The 23,340-nt window shown below is 41.8% G+C and overlaps 1 protein-coding gene across 2 annotated transcripts in view; it reads left to right on the top strand.

The window, feature by feature from the left end:
- Positions 1 to 1,813: 1,813 nt before the first annotated feature.
- The window catches only part of LOC143975574 (kyphoscoliosis peptidase-like), a 114,227-nt gene continuing 92,700 nt past the window's right edge, over positions 1,814 to 23,340 (top strand). For both annotated transcript variants that reach the window (XM_077478037.1, XM_077478036.1), the window contains exon 1: positions 1,814 to 1,918. In XM_077478037.1, the coding sequence (XP_077334163.1) occupies positions 1,815 to 1,918 (104 nt within the window). In that variant the 5' untranslated portion in view covers position 1,814. The remainder of the gene's footprint in view (positions 1,919 to 23,340) is intronic.

Genomic DNA, 23,340 nt, shown 5'->3' with positions numbered 1-23,340 from the left:
ACAGGACTAGATAAGGAAGTCAATCTCGTCGCCTCCATCGGCGAGATTGACACCTTGCGAGCCCCGGAAGAAGAAGAAGATGGCGGAGGCGACGAACGAGAAGACCTGGCCAACGCTAGTAAAAGAGCTGGAAGAAGATAGCGGAGGAGCCCGGCAGACGAACCGGAGAGCGGGAGAAGAGGCCGGAAATCACAGAGAAGTTGGAAGAAGACCCCCGAAGTCGGAAGAAGATCCCGATGTCGGAAGAAGACCCCCGGACGGCGACAACGACAAAGGAGAAAACCGGGCTCCTCCGCTAGCAAAAGAGTGGCAAAAAAGCAGAAGATAGAGGAGGAGCCCAGCGAGAAGACCCCCGAAGTCGGAAAAAGACCTCTGGAGCTGCATAATAAACTACTTTAAAAACCTGTGTTGTGTATTTTTTATTGACAATTTTTTCCTCAGGTGAATGGGTAGGGGTACAATGTACCCCATACTCATTCACATAGGGTGGGGCACCCAGATCTGGGGGCCACTTTATTAAAGGGGGTTCCCAGATTCCAATAAGCCCCCTGCCCGCAGACCGATCGCACATTTTCCGTCGGAAAGTCCAACCGTGTGTACAGGCCATTATTCTTCCTGTAACCCCAACACTAACCCTCCCTGTTCTGCCAACACTAAACCTCCCTGTAACCCCAACGCTAACCTTTATAAATACCCTTTCCTGTGACCTTAACACTAATTTTCCCAGTAGTGCTAACCCTGCTTGTAAACTTAACTCTATCCCTCCCTGTAATCCCCACATTAACCCTGCCTGTAATCCTCACACTATTCCTCCTTGTAGCATTAACACTAACATCCCGTAACACTAACATTCAATCTGCCTGCAACCCCAAGCCCAACAGCAGCAGTAACACAAACCTTCTTTTTAGCCCTCACATGATCCTTCCATGTAGCCCTAACATTAACCTTCCTAGAAGTTTTAACATGAAATCTCCCTGTAGTCCTCATTCTACTCTTTTCCCTCATAACACTCACATTAACCCCTATAACTCTACCACTGTAACCCCAACACTAACTCTTCTTTAACCCTACAATTAACTGTCCATACTAACCTAAATCGAACACCTCGCAAAAACCTTCCCTGTAACCACTTAGTGCAGAGCAGCATCCAGTCCATGCAGGAGCAGAGCAAGGAAAGCATAGTATCGTAGGAGCTGACACTTTTTTCCTGCTTCACACCCCTTTCCCTCTGAGGACAAGAACGCACACAATGGGGGTTATTTACTAAAGGCAAATCCACTTTGCACTGCAAGTGCACTTGGAAGTGCAGTCACTGTAGATCCAAGGGGGACATGCAAGGAAAATAAAAAAACAGCATTTTAGCTTGCATACAATTGGATGATAAAATCAGCAGAGCTTCCCCTCATTTCAGCTCTAGCCCTTAGATTTAGAGCAACTGCACTTCCAAGTGCACTTGCAGTGCGAAGTGGATTTGCCTTTCGTAAATATGCACATTGTAGTCCATGTACTTCCAGAGGCACAACAATTACAGCGCATCCCCCACCCCCCGACCACCAATCACAGAACTCCTTATAGAATTTAGGGAAAATCTTGTATTGTTTCTTAAAATTCCACAGGAGGTCTGCAATTGGTGGATGTGGGGGGTGGGCTGCACTTTAGTGAAATGAGCCCCATCCTGCCAGTTAGTGTGCGGCTCGGCCTGTACAGAGAGTATTTACGTTCAAACAGTTTTATCGCTCGTACTGAACGTTATCCCGGCCAGGGAACGGAAAGTGTGTACGCAGCCTTTGTAGTATTTATAGACCTTTCCGAGTATGGGAGGTGTGTGTGAGGATAGCACAGGCCCCCGGTCAAGGGTACCAGGGGGTATAAAGGAGCAGGGGCACAGCTCAGCGCTGGGATCTCATTCTCCGGGGTGGTAAGTAAATAAGATACATTGACTGTTCTCTTATATGTAGTATTCTGCAAGGAGCAAAGCAGAGGTGTAAAGGGAATAACCCATTATATTGTATCCCTGTTTTATATATTTATATTATATTACAGTATATACTGTAATATAATATAAATATATAAAACAGGGATACAATATAAGTATACGTTTATAATACAAGTATATAATACAGGTATATAATACAAGTATATAATATAATAAAAGTATATAATACAGGAATATAATACAATTATATAATATAATAAACATATATAATACAGGAATATACAATAAGTATATACTATAAGTATATAATACAGGAATATAATACAAGTATATAATATAATAAAAGTATATAATATAATAAAAGTATATAATACAGGAATATAATACAATTATATAATATAATAAACGTATATAATACAGGAATATAAAATAAGTATATAATATAAGTATATAATACAGGAATATAATGAAAGTTTATAATATAAGTATACAATACAGGAATATAATATAAATATATAATAAAGGAATATAATATAAGTAATACAGGAATATAATATAAAGTATATAATATAATAAAAGTATATAATACAGGAATAATATAAGTATATAATACAGGAATATAAGTATATAATATACGTATATAATATAAATATGTAATATACATATATAATATAAATATGTAATATACATATATAATATAAATATATAATACAGGAATATAATGAAAGTTTATAATAATAAGTCTATAATACAGGGATATAATATAAGTGTATAATACAGGAATATAATATAAGTATGTAATATACATATATAATATAAATATAAAATACAGGAATATAATGAAAGTTTATAATATAAGTATATAATACAGGAATATAATATAAGTATATAATATAAATATATAATACAGGAATATAATATAAGTATATATAAAATACAGGAATATAATATAACATAATATAATACAATAGGTATATACAGTACAACATAAGTAACCTGCCTCCTGCAAACTGATACTGATACAATCTTTTTTGTTTTGTTTTTTGCCAAGTGTTACTTTCGGCTCTCCTAGCTAAAATGACCAGTCGTTATAATAATTGATGATTGTTGTATTTAGGGTCCCATTCACACTTAAATGCGCACATTTTTCCACGTTTCTTTTTATGTGTGTTTTTACGTGACACGTATAGGGCAACCCATTAATTTCAGTGGGCCGCCCTACACGTGGCAAAGTAGCTCATGTAGCGTTTATGCTGCATTTAGTTTGCAGGCTTTTTATTTTGCTGCACACTTTGCCACTTTTTGTTTGCGCATGTTCGTGTGCCAAATGATGCAAGTCTGTTTGCCGTGTTTGGGGGTGTCAATAACAACGAACGGCACCACAAACGCAATGTGAGGTTTTTAGCGTTTGGTAAATGCGCACTTTTTTCATGTGTTTAAAAAAATGCGCGAGTGTGGCTGCAGCCTTAGCATTCTGAGTATAGCCATACACAAATTGGTTTTATTATTATTATTACACGGGATTTATATAGCGGCAACAGTTTGGGCAATGCTTTATAAGGCTCTATTTACACCTTGGTGAATCCGATCACAGGAGGAATCGCGGTGCCCACCCTTCCAGAAATGCAGAAAAACGCAGAACACATTTGCAATGCCATTATTTCTTAATGGTACTCCAAATGCTGGGAGATTTTGCCACGATTGTTAAGCGACAAATTGTGCTACAATTGTGGCAAAAAAAATCGCAAACGCTCCTGGCTCTGTGCCAAGATTTGGTATATGAGCTTCTTTTGGGATGGAGGGAGGCCCATTCAAATGAATGGTGCCGCTCCAAAAACACTCAACTAAAAAACAAAAAATCTATTCTAAAAAGAATAGATTATAATAATAGGAAGGCTCTAGTCCATTGTGTTACTTTCAATTCTGTTCAAATTAGAATTGATTCTATTTGAATTTTGGAAAATGGTTATATTATTTCTATTCTATTTTATTGCTTTTTTAAATTCTATTCATTTATATTCTATTTCGAATTTCAGACGATGGTTATAATCTTTCTATTTAATTATTTTCTTTCTTTTTTTTTTTTATTATTATATTCTATTCCATTCGATTTTGTTATTTTATTTTCGATCCTATTTTGTTCTGTTTTACACTATTATATTATATTCTTTTATTTTCTGTCATATTATTTTCTATTCTAGTCTATTTTCTTCTATTCTATTTCTTTATATACTATTCTATTTTATTCTCTTTGAACGATTCGAATTTGAAAACAATTTGAATTTGAAAACGTTTCGTATTTGAAAACGATTTGAATTTGAAAACTATTCGAATTTGAAAACTATTCGAATTTGAAAACTATTTGAATCTGAAAACGATTCAAATTTAAAAACGATTCAAATTTGAAAACGTCTCGTATTTGAAAACGATTCAAATTTGAAAACGATTCAAATTTGAAAACGATTCGAATTTGAAAACGATTCAAATTTGAAAACGATTCAAATTTGAAAACGTTTCGTATTTGAAAACGATTCAAATTTGAAAACGATTCAAATTTGAATACGATTCGAATTTGAAAACGTTTCGTATTTGAAAACTTTTCGAATTTGAAAACTATTCAAATTTTAAAACTATTCGAAATTGAGTCGAAAACTATTTGAATCGATTTGAGTTTGAATTCCGTAATAGATTTGAATACGAATAAACTAAATGAATTCCGAAAACAAATGAAACGGATTCAACAAAATTTAACTAAATGAATTTATGTATATAACGAATCAAAATGACACAATATGAATTTTTTCGTTCTGCATATGTCTATTATTGATACATGCATATATGGCCATCATTATAATGTATATTCAATTATAATATATACAGGTGGAATTATATTATTATTATATTATAGATGTATGACCTATGCTGTTTTCACAAGTGCTCCGTGTGCTGCCACACATTGTTATACCACATTGCTTTTTTCCCCATTTTTTTTAGACCTTTATCTAATGATATGCGCTGTAGCGCGCTGTGATGCGTCACAGTGTGTCGAAACGCCCTGCACATCATTTTTTTTTGCAGAGTACACCACAATAAGCTCCCGTTCACAGCTAGTGATTTGGAACCACGCTGAAATTGCGAAAAAATGCGCAACGCACGTTTTGGGGGCCATTAATTCCTAATGGCACCCCAAACACTGTGTGATTTTACCGCTATTGTTGATTGCGGCAAAACGTATGTGACCAAATCTCGCTGTTCAAAAAGGAGCATGAGCTTTTTTGCATGACAAAAAGTGCGCATAGGGCAGCCCGTTTGGCTTCATTCCTAGCTAGCGATTTTGAATCACGCCGATTCTGCTCGCGAATCCAAACTGTGCTGAAATTGCGGTAAAACATGCAATGCACATTTGGGTGCCACTCCGTCCTAATGGCATTTCGAATTGCAGTGCGATTTTGCCTCTATTGTCAGGTGTCAAAAACACAAAGCAATCGCTTTGGCAGTGGGCCAGTGAAGCTCGTTGCCCAAAAAAGGTGCACAAGCTTCTTTTGTGCGACAAACTGCGCATAGGGCAGCCCATTCACACCTAGGGATTCTGCCCACATTTCCAAATTGCGTGATGCGCGTTTGAGCGCTATTCACTCCTAATGGTACCCTAATGATACGATTTTGCCGTGCTTCAAAAATGCATGTGACAAAATCAAGTGAAGGCTGTTGCTCAAAAAAGGTGCATGAGCTTCTTTTGGGCTGACCAATGTGTGGCACGCAGAAATACGTGGCACTAAAACAATCGCGAGCGGGAAAATGCATTCACACGACGTGAGACGTGAATTGGACTAGACATGTGTCCTGATGAAAAATGTGTTTATTTTCATTTTATTGGTTTTTTTTCGTAAATTTGTACATTTTAAATTCGGAAATTCGAAAATCAGAAAATTTGAAAATCAGAAAATTCTAAATAACAACTAATTAATAATAACTATTAAATAAAAGGTATTGGAATTTCCTTTCCAATTTGACTGTTAGTGAACGTAAAAAATACAAATTTATCCAAAGTTATGAATTATCCAAAATATCGAATGGAGCGGAACAAATGAATAATAAACAATAATAATAACAATAATAAAAAAAGTAATTCCTTACGTTCTATTCGTTTAGATATAACATTCATTATTTTGGATAATTCGTAACTTCGGATAAATTCGTATTCATTACATTCACTAACAGCTAAATTTGAAAGGAAACTCCAATACCTAGAATTTAATAGTTTAGTAACAATTAAGTTATTATTAGTTAGTTATTATTTCAGATTTTGAGATTTTTGTTCTTTCGAATTTTTGTTCTTTTGACTGTTAGTGAACGTAACGCATATGAATTTATCCGAAGTTAAGAATTATCGGAAATATCGAATGCCGCATCTAAACAAATGGAACAGAACAAATGAATAATAAACAATAATAATAATAATAATAAATTAATTCCTTAAGTTTTATTTGTTTAGATATAGCATTCGTTATTTCGGATAATTCGTAACTTCGGATAAATTCGTATTCATTACATTCACTAACAGACAAATTTGAAAGAAAATTTCAATACCTATAATTTAATAGTTTAGTAACAATTAAGTTATTATTAGTTAGTTATTATTTCAGATTGTTGGATTTTCATTCTCGTGAATTTTTGTTCTTTTGTATTTTTAGATTTTCATTCTTATTTTTGAATTTCTGAATTTCCGAAACTTTTGGACTTCTGAAATTTAGAATTTTCCAATTTTCGAATTTCTGAAACTTTCGAATTTTCGAAATTTTGACTTTAGGAATTTTGGAATTTCCAGATTTTTGAATTTCTGAATATTCTGAAAAAATGTAAATGAGTTTTAGAATTTGTCAAAATTCCTTAAAAAAATAAAAATTGGAACGAAACGAATTGCACATGTCTAATGGGGACTAAATCTTCAGGGGAAAATAAAGCGCTTGTTCACACAGTCAACTGCTAGACAAGTTATTTTGTAGGCACATTAGTAGATATTTTTTTAGTAAATAAAAAAAAATAACTTTCAGTATAAGCATTAACATGTTTTGACATTTAAGAAGTTTTTATTCTTTTTTTTTTTCAAATCAGCAGCTTTCATAAAAATATTACCTGTTGATCCCACCATGAAGGTCCTTGTTCAGGCACTTCCTGGGATGGGATGACAACAGTATCCCAGCTGTCTTGTGAGTTGTCTCCCATCACATGGTGGAGATTATAGGCACCTGTGCTGACACACATAGGGCGCCATTGTCACTATCAGGAAGCCGGTCCAGAGCAATGATGTTCAGCTGACACTGGAGCTACAGGGGATCAGCAGTACTTGATGCATAAGGATTAACCAAAGTGAAACAGTATTTTAGTTTTTAACTACTTGCCGTCCGCACTATAGCTTAATTTGACTTAGTTTGCTGGGAGGGCGTCCATGGACGTCCTCCCGTGCTTGAGCAGCCTGCGTGCCCCCTGCAGGGCGCACACAGCACGCTCTGTGATCAGCGAGTCTATGCTCGCCTGATTACAGATCTGAGTAAGGGGTCGATCCCGAACCCTTACCACGTGATCAGCTGTCAGCCAATGACAGCTGATCATGTGACCTAAACAGTGCCAGCAATCGGCTAAAAAGCCGATCCCCGGCGGCTGCGAGAGGGACAACGGTCCTGATCGTGGAGAGGCTTCTGTGCCCACTAGCCTCACCTACCAGTGGCCACCAGCGCCACCTACCAGTTCCCACAGTGCCACCCATCAGTGCCCACAGTGCCACCTATCAGTGCCCACAGTGTGTCATCACCAGTGCTGCCTATTAATATCACCTACCAGTGCCACCTACCAGTGCCCATCAGTGCCACCTACAAGTGCCCATCAGTGCCACCTATAAGTGCCAACTATCAGTGCCCATCACTGACATCTATCAGTGCCACCCATCAGTGCCACCCACCAGTGCCACCCAGTGCCATCTTATCAGTGCCATCCTTTCAGTGCCCATCAGTGTCATCTTATCTGTGCCTATCAGTGTCGCCTTATCTGTGCCCATCAGTGTCAACTTATCTGTGCCCATCAGTGTCATCTTATCTGTGCCTATCAGTGTTGCCTTATCTGTGCCCATCAGTGCAGCCCATCAGTGCCCATCAGTGCAGCCTCATCAGCGAATATCAACGAAGGAGAAAAATTACCTGTTTGCAAAACTTTGCGGTGCCAATTCCCAAAAGTAATTTCTGTAATACTTTTGGCAATTTCAGGTGCGATTTTTCAATAGACATCTGTGCGGGAAACCGTACAGATGTCTCTGAATTCGTCGGACTGACACTGAACGCACATGATTTCAATCCCGCATCAATGTGAAGTAGGGCTAAGTCTCGGTTCGGCCAGGGAGTCCTAAGACTAAAGACTAACTTTGTTTTAGTTTTGGATAGAGTGGAAAATGGGTTAGAACAACTGTTAGGTTTTTATTGCTGTCTGTGCCACCATTAGGGAGATCCACTCTCTCTGTTTGTACTGTTTATCATCCTTGAAAAGAAAAGTAAAAGCAATTTCCAGATTGTGGGTTGTCGCCAGAAAATTAATAGAGCGAAAATCTTCCAAAGGCATAGCTCCCAACTGTCCCTGATTTGGAGGGACTGTCCCTGATTTGGAGCAATGTCCCTCTGTCCCTCTTTCCTCCTCATTCGTCCCTCATTTTGGTCTGATCTATATAGTTGTATATAAAATGCACTTTTTATCCTTCAAAAAGTCACTCAATTTCTAAATTGCTGCATTTGTAAATTTCAAAAGCCAATATAAAGGAATAGTAGTGGTAGAATTCTCCTTTAAGTGGGCGTGCCAGGGGGGGTGTCCTATGCCTACACACTTTTGCTAATAGGTGTGCCTCATTCCCATCTCAAAAAGTTGGGAGGTATGCAATGGGGACACTAGTTCTGGTGACCTGGGGGGATCCCAAGGGATTCCCTTAGTTTGCAGGGATATCCTACTAATTCCTGCTTTGGCTATGGGATAGGGAGTGAAGGGAAATCTCTGAAATGTGACACAGATAGCAGAAAAAAACTTGATGGCTTATATGGGTTATAACCCTCCCTTACTCCCTATTCCACGTAAAAAAAAAAAAAAAAGGTTTTGCCTAAAGTTCTGCTTTAAAGAGATTGTAAAGGTCAACAACATTTTTTTGCCTTCTCTGTGCAATGGAATTGCACAGAGCAGCTCCAAATCTCTTCTTCTCAGGTCCCCCGCCCTTGCTCCTGTTGAGGGCACTCATGCATGCTCGCTCCCAAGCCCCGCTGCTGAGTCATTTGACACAGACGGAGGGACTCAGCCTCCCGTTCCATTGTCACTGGCTTCGATTGACAGCAGCGGAAGCCAATGGCTCCCAGTGCCCCAGCAAAGCCAGTGAGAGTGAGTGGAGAGAAGAGCCGCAGATGTGCACAGAGCTGTATGGAATGAGGTCTCAGGTAAGTAAAAGAGGGGGTGAGGGGGTCATGCTGCTGACACCTAAACATTTAAGAACTAAGGGTCCTTTCACACGGGGCGGATCAGTTCTTATCCGCCCCGTGGATGTCCGTTTGCTCAGCGGGGATCACTCCGCCGATCCCCGCTGAGCAGGGAGATGACAGCTCCGTCTCTGCACACTGCGCAGGGACGGACCTGTCACAGCGCCGCTCTCCCCTATGGGAGATCGGATGATGACGGACCGCAGTGCCCGTCGTCACCCGATCCGATCCGCAGACGGATGGAAAAATAGCTTTTTCCTCCGTCACACTTTTTCGGATCGGAGCGGGTCGGATGTCAGCGGACATGTCAACGCTGACATCCGACGCTCCATAGAGCTCTATGGAGCACCCGTTCAGGTCCGCCTGAAAAACTGACAGGCGGGCCTGAACGGATCGTCAGTGTGAAAGGGGCCTAAGCCTCTTTTTGAGATTTGTTGTTTACAAGTTAAAAACTATTTTTTTAACTTGTAAACAACAAATTACTTAAAACTCCCAAACATTATACATTTCTTTTCTTATTTATTTGACATTTTATTTTTTATTTTTACACTGTTCTTTTTTTCTTTTTTTTTAAACGTGTCACTTTTCTTCCTATTACAAGGAATGTAAACATCAGCATGACAGGACCTCTTAAATATAATATCTGGAGTCAAAAAGACCTCAAATCTCATACTTACACTAAAATGCAATAAAATAAATAAATGTGGTCATTAAAAAAAAATGGTCCCTTTAAGAGCTATGGGCGGAAGTGATGTTTTGACGTCACTTCCACCCTGCAATACTATGGAGAGGAATGGGGGCCATCTTCCCCTCACTCGTCTCCATATCACAGAGGGGAAAGGATCCGATCGCCTCCGCTGCTGCCGACAGCTCCGGTGAGTGGTGGAGGGCACCAGAGTGCGGTAGGAAGGCCCCTCTCGCGCCGCGATAAAAGTGATCTTGCTGCGAATCCGCCGCAGAGGCCACTATTATTGGAAACTGGACCGTCGGCCGACCAAGAGGATATCGGGGTTATGGTAGCTAGCTGCTGCCATAACATCAATAAACCTCTTCAAAGTGCCGACGTATAATGACGGTGGGCGGTCCGGAAGTGGTTAATGCAAGGAATTCAAGGTAAAAAACATGTTTAGGCTTTAGAACCACTTTAGGGTCCTAGCTTGGCCCTCCCTGTTTCTTCCACGTTCCCTTAGGCCCTTTTCACAGTGGGGCGGTGCGGGCGTTGGCAGTAAAGCGCCGGTATTTTTAGCGGCGCTTTATCGTCGTTTTAGCGGGCAGTTTTAGCCCCTGCTAGCGGCTGAAAAAGGGTTAAAACTGCCCGCAAAGCACCGCAAAGCGGCACTTTCCCTGTGGTCTAGCCGCACTGCCCCATTGATTTCAATGGATAGGAGCGGTTTAGGAGTGGTGAATACACCACTCCTTCACCGCTCCAAAGATGTGGCTAGCAGGACTTTTTTCACCGTCCTGCTAGCGCACCACTCCAGTGTGAAAGGGGCCTTAGTCAGTGTTAGTTAATCGCAGAGACAGAGCTCAGGAAAGTCATTATTTTCTTACACTTCGAAAGACTGGAAAACATCCTCTGTACTGCAATTAGCTGAAGTAAAATTGCATTGGATGCAACTTCTGTGTCTTATTGAAGAGTTAAGCTGCCTGTAGATGGTGCCAAGTCAGTAGGTGACCATGCTGTCTGTGGAGGTATGGTATGGGCTGGAGGTAAAGAGTGGGGAAGATTAAGTAGGGAGCAAAAGGAGGGTTAGGATAGTGATGGGGGGGGGGGGGGGGGGGACAATCTTTTATCTAACTTTTAACCCTTTGAGTCTGGAAGGAACTGGGCTAGGCCAATCAATACACATACAATGTTCTTCGCCCTCCTCTTACCTGTCTCCAGCACGTTCGGTCTTGTAATCCTTGTATAAATGAAGCCATACATCCTGGAAGTTTAGATAAAACAGCACTACACTCATTTTCCCTATTTAAATCTTCCTTGAGATCTGTGTGCCGAAGCAGAGGAGTGATGGCGGTGACTTGAAAATTACCTCCTGGCAGGCGATGGCCAATTACATTCATAAAGCAATAAACATCTGTGGACCTCCAGCATGCCGACTCTGCCTGCCAAAAAAGACACATGAGGATGGAGCTCAGAAATGCAATAACTTTCCCATCTGCCATTCAAGAGTGTAGCAGTCTTAAAGTATGCCTGTCACCCATATCAGTAGGCCAGTCCAGGAACGGCAAACTTAAAGAAGAGTTTATAGGGCGATGAGGACGTGGCACATGGTATGGCAAATACTGGGTGTAGATCAGTGATGGCTGGTGCGCCATTATTTGGGGGGTGGCAAACAAACCCCCCCAACCCGCCAGCCAGCCCCACACCTACCCCATCCAGGTTGCGGGCGGCATCGGCAGCTTCCCCGGCTTTTCCTCCCAGTCAATCTAGTCGCTTCTCCTCCCAGCCAATCCGGTCTTAAGGCTCGATTCACATCTATGCATGTTGCTTTTGAGCGTTTACCGCGATTTGCGTTTTGCCACTGCGTCTTTAACAACCGATGAGCTATCAGTTGTCAGCGGGCTTCCCGCTGAACGTAAAAAAAAGAATTGCCGGCTAAAAAAAAAAAAGGAAAAACGCCGTGCCCCCCCCCCCCCCCCGGTCCATACCAGGCCCTTGGGTCTAGTATGGATTCGGACGGGACCCCACGCCAAAATATTTAAAAAAAAATGGCATGGGGTCCCCCCAAAATCCATGCCAGACCCTTATCCGAGCATGCAGCCTGGCAGGTCAGGAAAGGGAGAGGATGAGCGAGCCCCCCCCCCCCTCCCCTCCCGAACCATACCAGGCCGCATGCCCTCAATATGGGGGGGTGGGTGCTTTGGGGCAGGGGGGCTCTGCAGGGGCTCCCAAAACGCCCCTGCCCGTTGTAATGAATGGGCAGCGCTGCCGAAGTGCCTGCAAAGCGTTTTCGCAGCGCCGCAACACAGGTGCTATTAACCCTTTCTTCAGCCGCTAGGGGGGGTTAAAAGCGCCCAGTGCGAAAGTAGCCTAATAGTGTCATTGGTCCACACAAAAAGTGTCAAACAGTGTTAGGGCGGGGGGATGGGGATGCGTTAGTGGTAAACTGTCCTTAGTTCAATATGTAGCAGAATAAATATTGGCCTAAACTGATGAAGACATTTTTTTTAAATCTTTTTATTGGCTATGTTTTATAGCAGAAAGTAAAAAATATATTTATAATTTTCAGTCCTTTTTTGTTTCTAGCGCAAAAAAAAAAACTCAGAGGTGATCAAATACCACTAAAAGCAAGCCCAATTTGTGGGGATAAAAGGACATCAATTTTATTTGGGTACAACCCCACATGACCGCGCAATTGTCAGTTAAAGTAACAGTGCCATATAGGAAAAAAGGGCCTGGTCATGAAGGGGGTACATTTTTCGGAGGTCAAGTGGTTAATAGGCAAATACTGCTGATCAGGGCATTTTTTTCTCAGGGAGAACAGGTGCAGAACGTCCCCCCAGGTCTCCACCCAATACCCAGCTCTGAGCACCATCCCTTGGTTCTGCTCCCTACCCACCACCCAGTACTGGCTCAAGTATCATTTTGTGGTGCTAAATAATTCTTATTGGATTTTTTCTTGTCTTATAAATAGGAAAAGCAGCAAAATAGATCCCCTGGAGCCAGCAACAATAGATCCCCCAGACCCCCACCCAACAATAGACTCCCCCAGCAACAATGAACTCCACCCCAGCAACAATAAAGTCCCCTCCAACAACAATAGAGCCCACGCCAGCAACATTAGAGCCCACGCCAGCAACAATGGACTCCCCCAGCAACAATGGAGCCCACTCCAGCAAAAATCGGCCCCCCTAGCAACAATAGACCTCACCCCAGCAACATAAGTTCCCCCACACAACAATAGACCCCCCCATACACATACAGCAACAATGGACCACCTACAACAACAAAATATCCACCACAGTAACATTATACCCCCTTCCAGCAGGAACAACAGCCAGCATTAATAGACCCTCCAGCAACCACCAAACATAAGACCTCTTCCTCAATAGTAGATCCCTACCAGCAACATAAGAACCGCCCCCCCCCACCAGCAACAATAGACACTCACTCAAAAACAGATCCCCACCAGTGACAATAGATCCCCAGCAGCTGGCATCAATAGGTCCTTCAGCACGCCCCATGACCCTTGCTATTACATACATTCAGTGCTGGAGGCGCCAGAACTGCATGGCCCCCATGTTCCCACTGAAGAAAGCCCTGCTGGTGATGAACTATCCATCAGAAGGGTCAGTGGCAGCATAAGACACCTTCCTTCCTGCAATACAGACCGGTCACTGCTCCTCTCTCTCCTTTTGCAGGGTGACTGGTCTTGTCTCCGCCCCCTTCCTGAAGTTTTCTGCAGACATCTTGTAGTGGGTGGAGCCTGTTGGGCCCCTCCCACAGCTCTGTTCTCTGCACTGGCTGTGTACAGCCCCGTGATGATGTCATCACTACTTCTATATGGTAATATCTGGGGGTGTAAATGTATTTATTGAACACAAAGATATTTTATGTAGCTAATGGCTATTGAGGAAAATACTGTATCTAAATAAACAATTTTCTGCCTGGAGTTTGGTTTTCAGGATATCTGTCTAGTCGGCTTTGTGGATTTCTCGCAATCAATGAGTTTCTTGGTCATTGCTCTTCTCCGTGTTGCTGAGAATTCACTGAGAAGTTGTCAGGTTGATGCGACCTTTATCAGCAAATCCATCTTTTGCAGCAAAGCAAAATGACAGCGAATGGCTTAATTAGTCGTCTGGACCGGCTGTGGCAGTCCAGGAGCTTGGCGGGTATGTCTCCACACATAGAATCTTGCTGGAAATAAATCAGGTTCAATCCTCGTGGCACTCTGTTACGCCATGGGGGATGGGGGCGGTGGTCATATAACTGTACTAACTGTTCTATATACCTCCACTATAGTAAGATACAAGCGGCCAGGGCTTTTTTTCAGCAGGAACGCAGGGGAACGCAGTTCCGCACCTCCAGCAGTGAATGTATGTAATAGCAAGGGGTGCTACAGAGTTTATTGATGCTGGTTGCAGGGAGATCTATTGTTGCTGGAGGGGGTATATTTATGCGGGGAGGTTATTGTTACTGGGGGGGTCTATTGTTGCTGCTGGGGGCCTAGTGTCTCTGTGCAGGATCTATTTTTGCAGGGAGGGTCTATTATTGCTGGTAGGGATCTATTGTTGCTGGGGTTGGTCTTGTGTTGTTGGGGGGTCAGTTGCTGCTGGAAGGGATCTATTGAGGGAGAAGTCTATTGTATGCTGTCTGTAGGGAGATCTGTTGTTGCTGCCAGGGGTCTATTGTTGCTGGGTAGGTATTTTGTTGCAGGTGGTCCATTGTTTGCTGGGGTGTGCAATTGTTGCTGGGTGATCTATTTTTGATGGGGGATCTATTGTTGGATGCAGGGGATCTATTTTACTGCTTTTCTTGTTATTATTAACAAATTCCATACAAATGACTTAGCACCACAAATGTTACTTGTTTTTGTATTCTCTAAAAGAGGTGGTACTGGGAGGTGGGTAGGGTCTGGAACCAAAGAACGGTGCTCGGAGGTGGGTAGGGGTGGAGACAAGAGGTAATTCCGAAAGGTGGAGCTCTTGCCCCTATTATCTGAGAAAAAAAAGCCCTGCAAGCAGCTGTTAAAGTATAACTAACAGAAAAAAAAACTTTTATTAGTTTTGGATAGAGTGGAGAGGGATTAGAACCCCTGTCAAGTTTTATTGATGTCTGTGCCCCTGTTAGGTAAATTCACCCTCTCTATTTGTCCTAGTGACCATCATCACCAAGAATCAAAGTGAAAGAATATCCCAAATGGTGGGTTGTTGTCATCAGAACAGTAATAGAGGGGAAGTCTTCCAATGGGGACACTAGTTCTGGTGACAACCAGGGATTCTCTCATTTTGTAAGGATTTACATAGTAGGTAAGGGTTGAAAAAAGACACAAGTCCATCAAGTCTAACCTATTTGTGTGATTATAGGTCAGTATTTCATTGTATATCCCTGTATGTTGTGGTCATTCAGATGCTTATCTAATAGTTTCTTGAAATTATCAATGCCCCCCACTGAGACCACCGCCTGTGGAAGGGAATTCCACATCCTTGCCGCTCTTACAATAAAGAACCCTCTATGTAGTTTAAGGTTAAACCTCTTTTCTTCTAATTTGAGTGGCCACGTGTCTTGTTAAACTCCCTTTTGCGAAAAAGTTTTATCCCTATTGTGGGGTCACCAGTACGGTATTTGTATAATGAAATCATATCTCCTCTCAAGAGTTTCTTCTCCAGAGAGAATAAGTTCAGTGCTGGCAACCTTTCCTCATAACTAATATCCTCCAGACACTTTATTAGCTTTGTTGCCCTTCTTTGTACTCGCTCCATTTCCAGTACATCCTTCCTGAGGACTGGTGCCCAGAACTGGACAGCATACTCCAGGTGAGGCCGGACCAGAGTCTTGTAGAGCGGGAGAATTATCATTTTATCTCTGGAGTTGATCCCCTATTTAATGCCAATATTCTCTTTGCTTTGTTAGCAGCAGCTTGGCATTGCATGTCATTGCTGAGCCTATCATCTACTAGGACCCCCAGGTCCTTTTCCATCCTAGATTCCCCCAGAGGTTCTCCCCCCAGTGTATAGATTGCATTCATATTTTTGCCACCCAAATGCATTATTTTAAATTTTTCTACATTGAACCTCATTTGCCATGTAGTTGCCCACCCCATTAATTTGTTCAGATCTTTTTGCAAGGTTTCCACATTCTGCGGAGAAGTTATTGCCCTGCTTAGCTTAGTATCGTCTGCAAATGCAGAGATTGAACTGTTTACCCCATCCTCCAGGTTATTTAGGAACAAATTAAATAGGATTGGTCCCAGCACAGAACCCTGGAGGACCCCACTACCCACCCCTGACCATTCTGAGTAATCCCCATTTATCACCACCCTCTGAACTTTCCCTTGTAGCCAGTTTTCAATCCATGTACTCACCCTATGGTCCATGCCAACGGACTTTATTTTGTACAGTAAACGTTTATGGGGAACTGTGTCAAATGCTTTTGTAAAATCCAGATACACCACGTCTACTGGACTTCCTTTATCTAGCTGGCAACTTACCTCCTCACAGAAGGTTAGTAGATTGGTTTGGCAAGAACGATTCTTCATGAATCCATGCTGATTACTGCTAAAGATTACTAAAATCTTGTATATAGTCCCTTATCATCCCCTCCAAGAGTTTACATACTATTGATGTTAGGCTAACTGGTCTGTAATTCCCAGGGATGTATTTTGGGCCCTTTTTAAATATTGGTGCTACATTGGCTTTTCTCCAATAAGCTGGTACCATTCCAGTCAGTAGACTGTCAGTAAAAATTAGGAACAATGGTCTGGCAATTACTTGACTGAGTTCCCCAAGTACCCTCGGGTGCAAGCCATCTGGTCCCGGTGATTTATTAATGTTAAGTTTACCAAGTCTAATTTTAATTCTGTCCTCTGTTAACCATGGATGTGCTTCCTGTTATGTGTCTTGAGGATAAACACTGCAGTTTTGGTTACCGAAGCCCCCCAATTCCCTCGTGAAGACTGAGGAGAAGAATAAATTCAATATCTTCGCCATCTCCCCATCCTTTGTAACCAGATGTCCTTCCTCATTCTTTATGGGGCCAATATGGTCTGTCCTCCCTTTTTTACTATTTACATACTTAACCACTACAATACAGGGCACTTTCGCCCCCTTCCTTCCCAGCCCAATTTTCAGCTTTCATCGCTCTAGCGCTTTCAGTGACAATTGCGCGGTCATGCTACACTGTACCCAAATGAAATTGTTATCATTTTGTTCGCACAAATAGAGCTGTATTTTGTTGTTATTTATTCACGACTCCGTTTTAAATTTTTTGCGATATAAGAGCAAAAAAAGCGGAAATTTGGAAAAAAAAGCAATATTTTCTTTTTTCTATTTTAAAAGAAATCCAATAAAATCAAATGTTGTCATAAATTTAAGCCAAAATGTAATCTGCTACATGTTTTTGGTAAAAAAAATTCCGTTAAGTGTATAATAATTGGTTTGTGTGATCACGGGCATATGTACGCAAATGATCATGTACATATGTGTGCAGGTGATCACGTACATATGTGTGCAGATAATCATTGGGACATGTGATTTTAGTGGGACATATGTGGGGGACATGTTTTTATTATTAGGGACATGTGTTTTTATTATTTGGGGACATGTATGTTTTGGGGACATGTATGTTTTGGGGACATATGTGGGGACTGTGTTTACACTGTGTTGTGGGTTGTGTGTTGACACTAGACTGATGATCAGTGAGTAAAAAGCTGTAAAAAACAGCTCATACTCACTGATCATCAGCCGGCTGCAGCGTTCTGCTCTCCTCTCCTCAGCGATGACTTCCGTGTGAGGAGAGCCGATTGCCTAGCAACTGGCTGTTTGTTTACATCACATGACGGCCGTGATTGGACACGGCCGTCATGTGATCAGGAGGGCCAATCACAGAGCCCTCCTGCCGATCTGAGATGTGCCGTGTCCGGGTGACACGAGCACATCGGGATTGCGCCGCTGCGCGGGCACGCGCGCGCGATCCCGCTACTTCTGAAGGACGTTCCTGAACGTCCTATCAGAAGTAGACGGCTCCCAAGACGGCTAACAAGAAATGTAAGGGTGCAATTAGGACGGCTAAGATAGAACATGAAAGACACATAGCGGAGGAGAGCAAAAAAAATCGCAAGAAATTCTTTAACCACTTCCCACCCGGCCAATGCATATATACGGCCGGGTGGGAAGTGGTTAAAGAATTTCTTGCGATTTTTTTTGCTCTCCTCCGCTATGTGTCTTTCATGTTCTATCTTAACCGTCCTAATTGCACCCTCACATTTCTTGTTGCATTCTTTATAAAGTCTGAATGCTGATGATGATCCCTCAACCTTGTATTTTTTGAAGGCCTTCTCCTTTGCTTTTATATGCATTTTTACATTGGAGTTAAGCCATCCAGGACTTGTTGTTCACTCTTTTACATTTATTTCCCAATGGGATGCACTGGCTAATGCCCTTATTTAATATGCTCTTAAAGCAAACCCATTTTTCCTCTGTGTTCTTTGTTCCTAAGATTTTATCCCAATTTATATCTTCTAGCAAGGTTCGTAGTTTGGGGAAGTTGGCGCTTTTGAAATTGAATGTCTTTGTATTCCCCTTATGTTTCCTCTTTGTGTGATTTATACTGAAGCTAATCGACCTGTGATCGCTGTTTCCTAAATTGCCCCTTTTTCCACATCTGTGATCAGGTCTGTATTGTTGGTAATCAGTACGTTTAGTAACGTTTTGTTTTGATGTGTTTTGCGGTTCTTATTTTATCAACCACTGTATATCGCTGGTTGCTCAGCAGGGGTCGGGAAGCTGTCCTTAGCAATCGATGAGTCATCAGTTGTCAACGTGGTTCCCCCGCTGAAAACTGAATGTAAAAAAAAAAAGAAATTTGGTGGCAAAAAAAAAAACGCAAAAAAAGGCGTGGTGTTTCCCCCCAGTTCCATACCAGGCCCTTTGGGTCTAGAATGAATTCGGAGGGGACCCCATGCAAAAATAAAAGAAGAATGGTGTGGGGTCCCCCCCAAGATCCTTACCAGACCCTTATCCGAGCATGCCTCCCGGTAGGTCAGGAAAGGGAGGGGATGAGCGAGCGCCCCCCCCCCCCAAACCATACCAGGCCATATGCCCTCAACACAGGGGGGATGGGTGCTTTGGCTTATGACGTCACATGTCAGAAGGGGCGGGCTCTCTGGGAGACGTCATTGGATGGCCACACCCCATATAAGAGGCGTCGGACAGCAGGGAACACAACAACAGAGGAACACAGCTTGGCAAAGAAACCAGCTTTTTTGTGCGTTTTAATGGATTACCGGTGACGGCAAGGAAGAAGAATACGATGGCAACAACACGAGGAGGAAGAAGAAGACAATGACACCGGGAGATAACAACACGGAGGGAAAACGGCGGAGGAAGAAGGCGATGGCATCAGGAGAGACAACATCGGGGGGAGACGGGGGCTCAGAGCTATTCTACTAATAAAGGAATTGTCAAAAACTGGCTCTTTTTTTTTTTACTTTTCACTGCTTTTTGGGTGAATGGGTAAGGTTACACAAAACCCGTTCACATGGAAGCCCCTTGTTAAAGGGGGCTTCCAGATTCCTGCATTCAGCAGCCCCCTGTATTCAGATCCTGACAACCACCAAGCATGAGTTGTCAGGAAGAGGCCCTTGTCCTCATCAAAATGGGGGCAAGGTGCTTTGGGGTGGGGGACACAGAGCCCCCTTCTCTAAAGCACCCATCCCTCCCATGTTGAGGGCATGCAGCCAGTATGGTTCTGGAGGGAGTGTTGCCCTCTCGTCCCCTCCCTTTCCTAACCTGCCGGGTCCCCTCCTAATCCATACTAGGCCCTTTGGGGCCTCCTACTGACCTGGGGGGAGAGGGGAACCCCACGCCGCTTTTTTTTGAGAATTATTTTGCCAGCAATTTATTTTTATTTTTTTCAATTCCGCTTTCAGCGGGTACCCCGCTGACCACTCATCAGTTGTTAGGGACGCAGCAGCTGGCTTCACGGCCAACTCCTTAGAAACCAGCTTCATACAGTGTGTTTTACAGTGCGTTTAAAGAGGAAAAAAAACATAAACGCAAAATGCGTCAAAACTGCAAGCAAAACTGCATAAAAATCGCTGGTTTAAAAACGCATAATGCACTGAAAAATGGGCCTAAAAATGCATCAAACGCAGCTGTATAGGTGTGAACCTAGACTTAAATCTTGAAGGTTCCGTCTTCTATGAGCTCTGATCTGTAGTTCTTGTGATGTACAGTGCCATTTGACCTTCAAACATGGGTTGTATTATGGCATCCAAAGAGTTCAGTTTTGGCCTCATCTGACTAGACTATATTCTCCCAGTATTTCACAGCCTTGTCTAAATGCAAACTTTAAACAAGCTTCAACAAGCTTTTTCTTGAGCGTGCATACAGGCCATGGTGGCTGAGTGCATTACTTACTGTTTTCTTTTAAACAATTGTACCTGCAAATTCCAGGTCTTTCTGAAGCTCTCCACAGGTGGTCCTTGACTTTTAGACAACTCTTCTGATAATCCTTTTCAATCCTCTGTCAGAAATCTTGCGAGAAGCACCTGGTTATGACCGATTTATGGTGAAATTATGTTCTTTCCACTTCTGAATTATGACCCTGACAGTGCTCACTGACACATCAGTATGTTTTGCAACAATAAGGTTGAGAAGGTCTTGAGAGAGCTCTTTGCTTTTACCCATCATGAGATGTTTCTTATGTGACATCTTGGTAATGAGACACCTTTTTATAGGCCATTAGTTGAGACTGAACCAGCGAATATTAATTTGCACTGACAAGGGCAATATAATTACTGATAGATTTCAGCTGGCATCTTGGCTTTCAATACTTTTTCCCTGTCTATTTCCCTGTTAATTTGTTTTGGTTTCTTTGTATGTTTGGATTGCATGGGTTGTTACCGACATTTGTGTGTGTGTAATAAATATATATATATATATATATATATATATATATATATATATATATATATATATATATATATATATATATATATTTATTTTTATTTTTTATATAAACACTTTTATCTTTGTTTACTTGCAACAGCAACATTATACTTTTTTTACCTTTAACTTTATTTTCATTTAGCCTACAAATACAATTTTATAGCTGGGCACATTTTGCCAGTAGTTAAAATAATGTGCATTATGGAAATGAAGTCACTGTAATAGTACAGAACATTTTCTCCAGAGACCCATCCAAGGGAAAGCAATTAGGATCCCATCCAGAATCAACACTTCAAGAGCTTTTACAGTCATCTGTAAATCACTAATTGCACCCAAACAATTCTGTTCTGTATTATTTCTCTTGGTGCATTACTAAGTAGTAAACCTGGAAGGGCAATAATAGCATTCGGGGTTTACTTGTTTGGAAATATATATTTCCTCCTTCATAATTATGTCTGCCAAAGAGAATATAACAAACAATGACAAATACGTTTTTATTTTTTGTTTAGCTTAATAAAAATCATACTGCATGTTATACTGTGTGAGAGCGGTCTTTCTCAACCAAAGGAGTCACCCCAGAAGTTCCAAGGGATTCCTTTAGCACTCTCACTAATATTTTCAGCCACATGTAAGAAGCATTCCTCCTACTGACCACCAATTTTAGGGACATTCTTCCTACTGATCACCAATGTAAGGAGCATTCTTCCCAATGACCACCAATGTAAGAAGCGTTCTTCCTATTGACCACCAATGCAAGGAGTATTCTTCCCACTGACCACCAATGTAAGGAGAATTCTTTCCACTGACCCCCAATGTAAGGAACATTTTTCTCACCCACCACCAATGTAAAGAGCATTCCTTCCACTATCCCCCAATGTAAGGAGCATTCTTCCCACTGATCACCAATGTAAGGAGCATTCTTCCCATTGACCACCAATATAAGGAGCATTCTTCTCACTTACCACCAATGTAAAGAGCATTCTTTCCACTGACCCCCAATGTAAGGAGCATTGTTCCCACTGACCACCAATATAAGGAGCATTCCTTCCACTGACCCCCAATGTAAGGAGCATTGTTCCCACTGATCACCAATGTAAGGAGCATTCTTCCCACTGACCACCAATATAAGGAGCATTCCTTCCACTGACCCCCAATGTAAGGAGCATGCTTCTCACTTACCACCAATGTAAGGATTCCTTTAGCAATTTCTGCCTTTAAGAAAAGCAACCACTCTCACTAATATTTTCAGCCACATGTAAGAAGCATTCCTCCTACTGACCACCAATTTTAGGGACATTCTTCCCACTGATGACCAACATAAGGAGCATTCTTCTCACTTACCACCAATGTAAAGAGCATTCTTTCCACTGCCCCCAATGTAAGGAGCATTGTTCCCACTGATCACCAATGTAAGGAGCATTCTTCCCACTGACCACCAATATAAGGAGCATTCCTTCCACTGACCCCCAATGTAAGGAGCATGCTTCTCACTTACCACCAATGTAAGGAGCATTCCTTCCACTGACCCCCAATGTAAGGAGCATTCTTCCCACTGATCACCAATGTAAGGAGCATTCTTTTCACTGATCACCAGTATAAGGATCATTCTTTTCACTGATCACCAGTATAAGGATCATTCTTCTCACTTACCACCAATGTAAGGAGCATTTTTCCCATTGACCACCAATATAAGGAGCATTCTTTCCAATGTAAGGAGGTATTATAATGGTGTTGGCATAGATTGTCTGGTTACTTGGCAGGCAGCTTCACCAGAGGATTCACATAGTCTCCCTGCTTTCTAGTAGTAAACAACAGATGGATTCCAATGTATGGGGACAAGTAGAAGATCGAAAGAGAAAGTCAACACATTTTGGGGGTCCAAAAGCTGGTTTGGCAGCCTTAGTAATTTTCTGATAATTCCTGATCCCCATATTATACTAGTCCAATTTAGTCCATCTGCATTTTTCCCATACTCAGGCCCCGATGAAGGGGGTGCTTTTGGATGCCAAAAACATGTTGGATTTTTCCTTTTATCTTCTGACACTACATTGGAATATAATTCTATTTGAACTATTAACCTGTGGTATGGTGCTTCACTCTTATGCCGTGTACACACGAGCAGAATGTCTGACAGAAAAAGTCAGACGGAAGCTTTTCATCGTATATTCCAATCGTGTGTATGCCTCATCTGCCTTTTTTTTAAAAAATTCTGACGGACCTAGAAATAGAACATGTTCTATATTTTTCAGACGGAACCAATTCCTATCAGGAAAACCGCTCGTCTGTATG

This window comes from Lithobates pipiens, unplaced genomic scaffold (assembly GCF_037356315.1).
Source record: "Lithobates pipiens isolate NorthernLeopardFrog02 unplaced genomic scaffold, aLitPip1_a1.2 Scaffold_13, whole genome shotgun sequence".
In the NCBI taxonomy this organism is placed as follows: Eukaryota; Metazoa; Chordata; class Amphibia; order Anura; family Ranidae; genus Lithobates; species Lithobates pipiens.
This window is presented reverse-complemented; position numbering and strand designations above follow the sequence as displayed.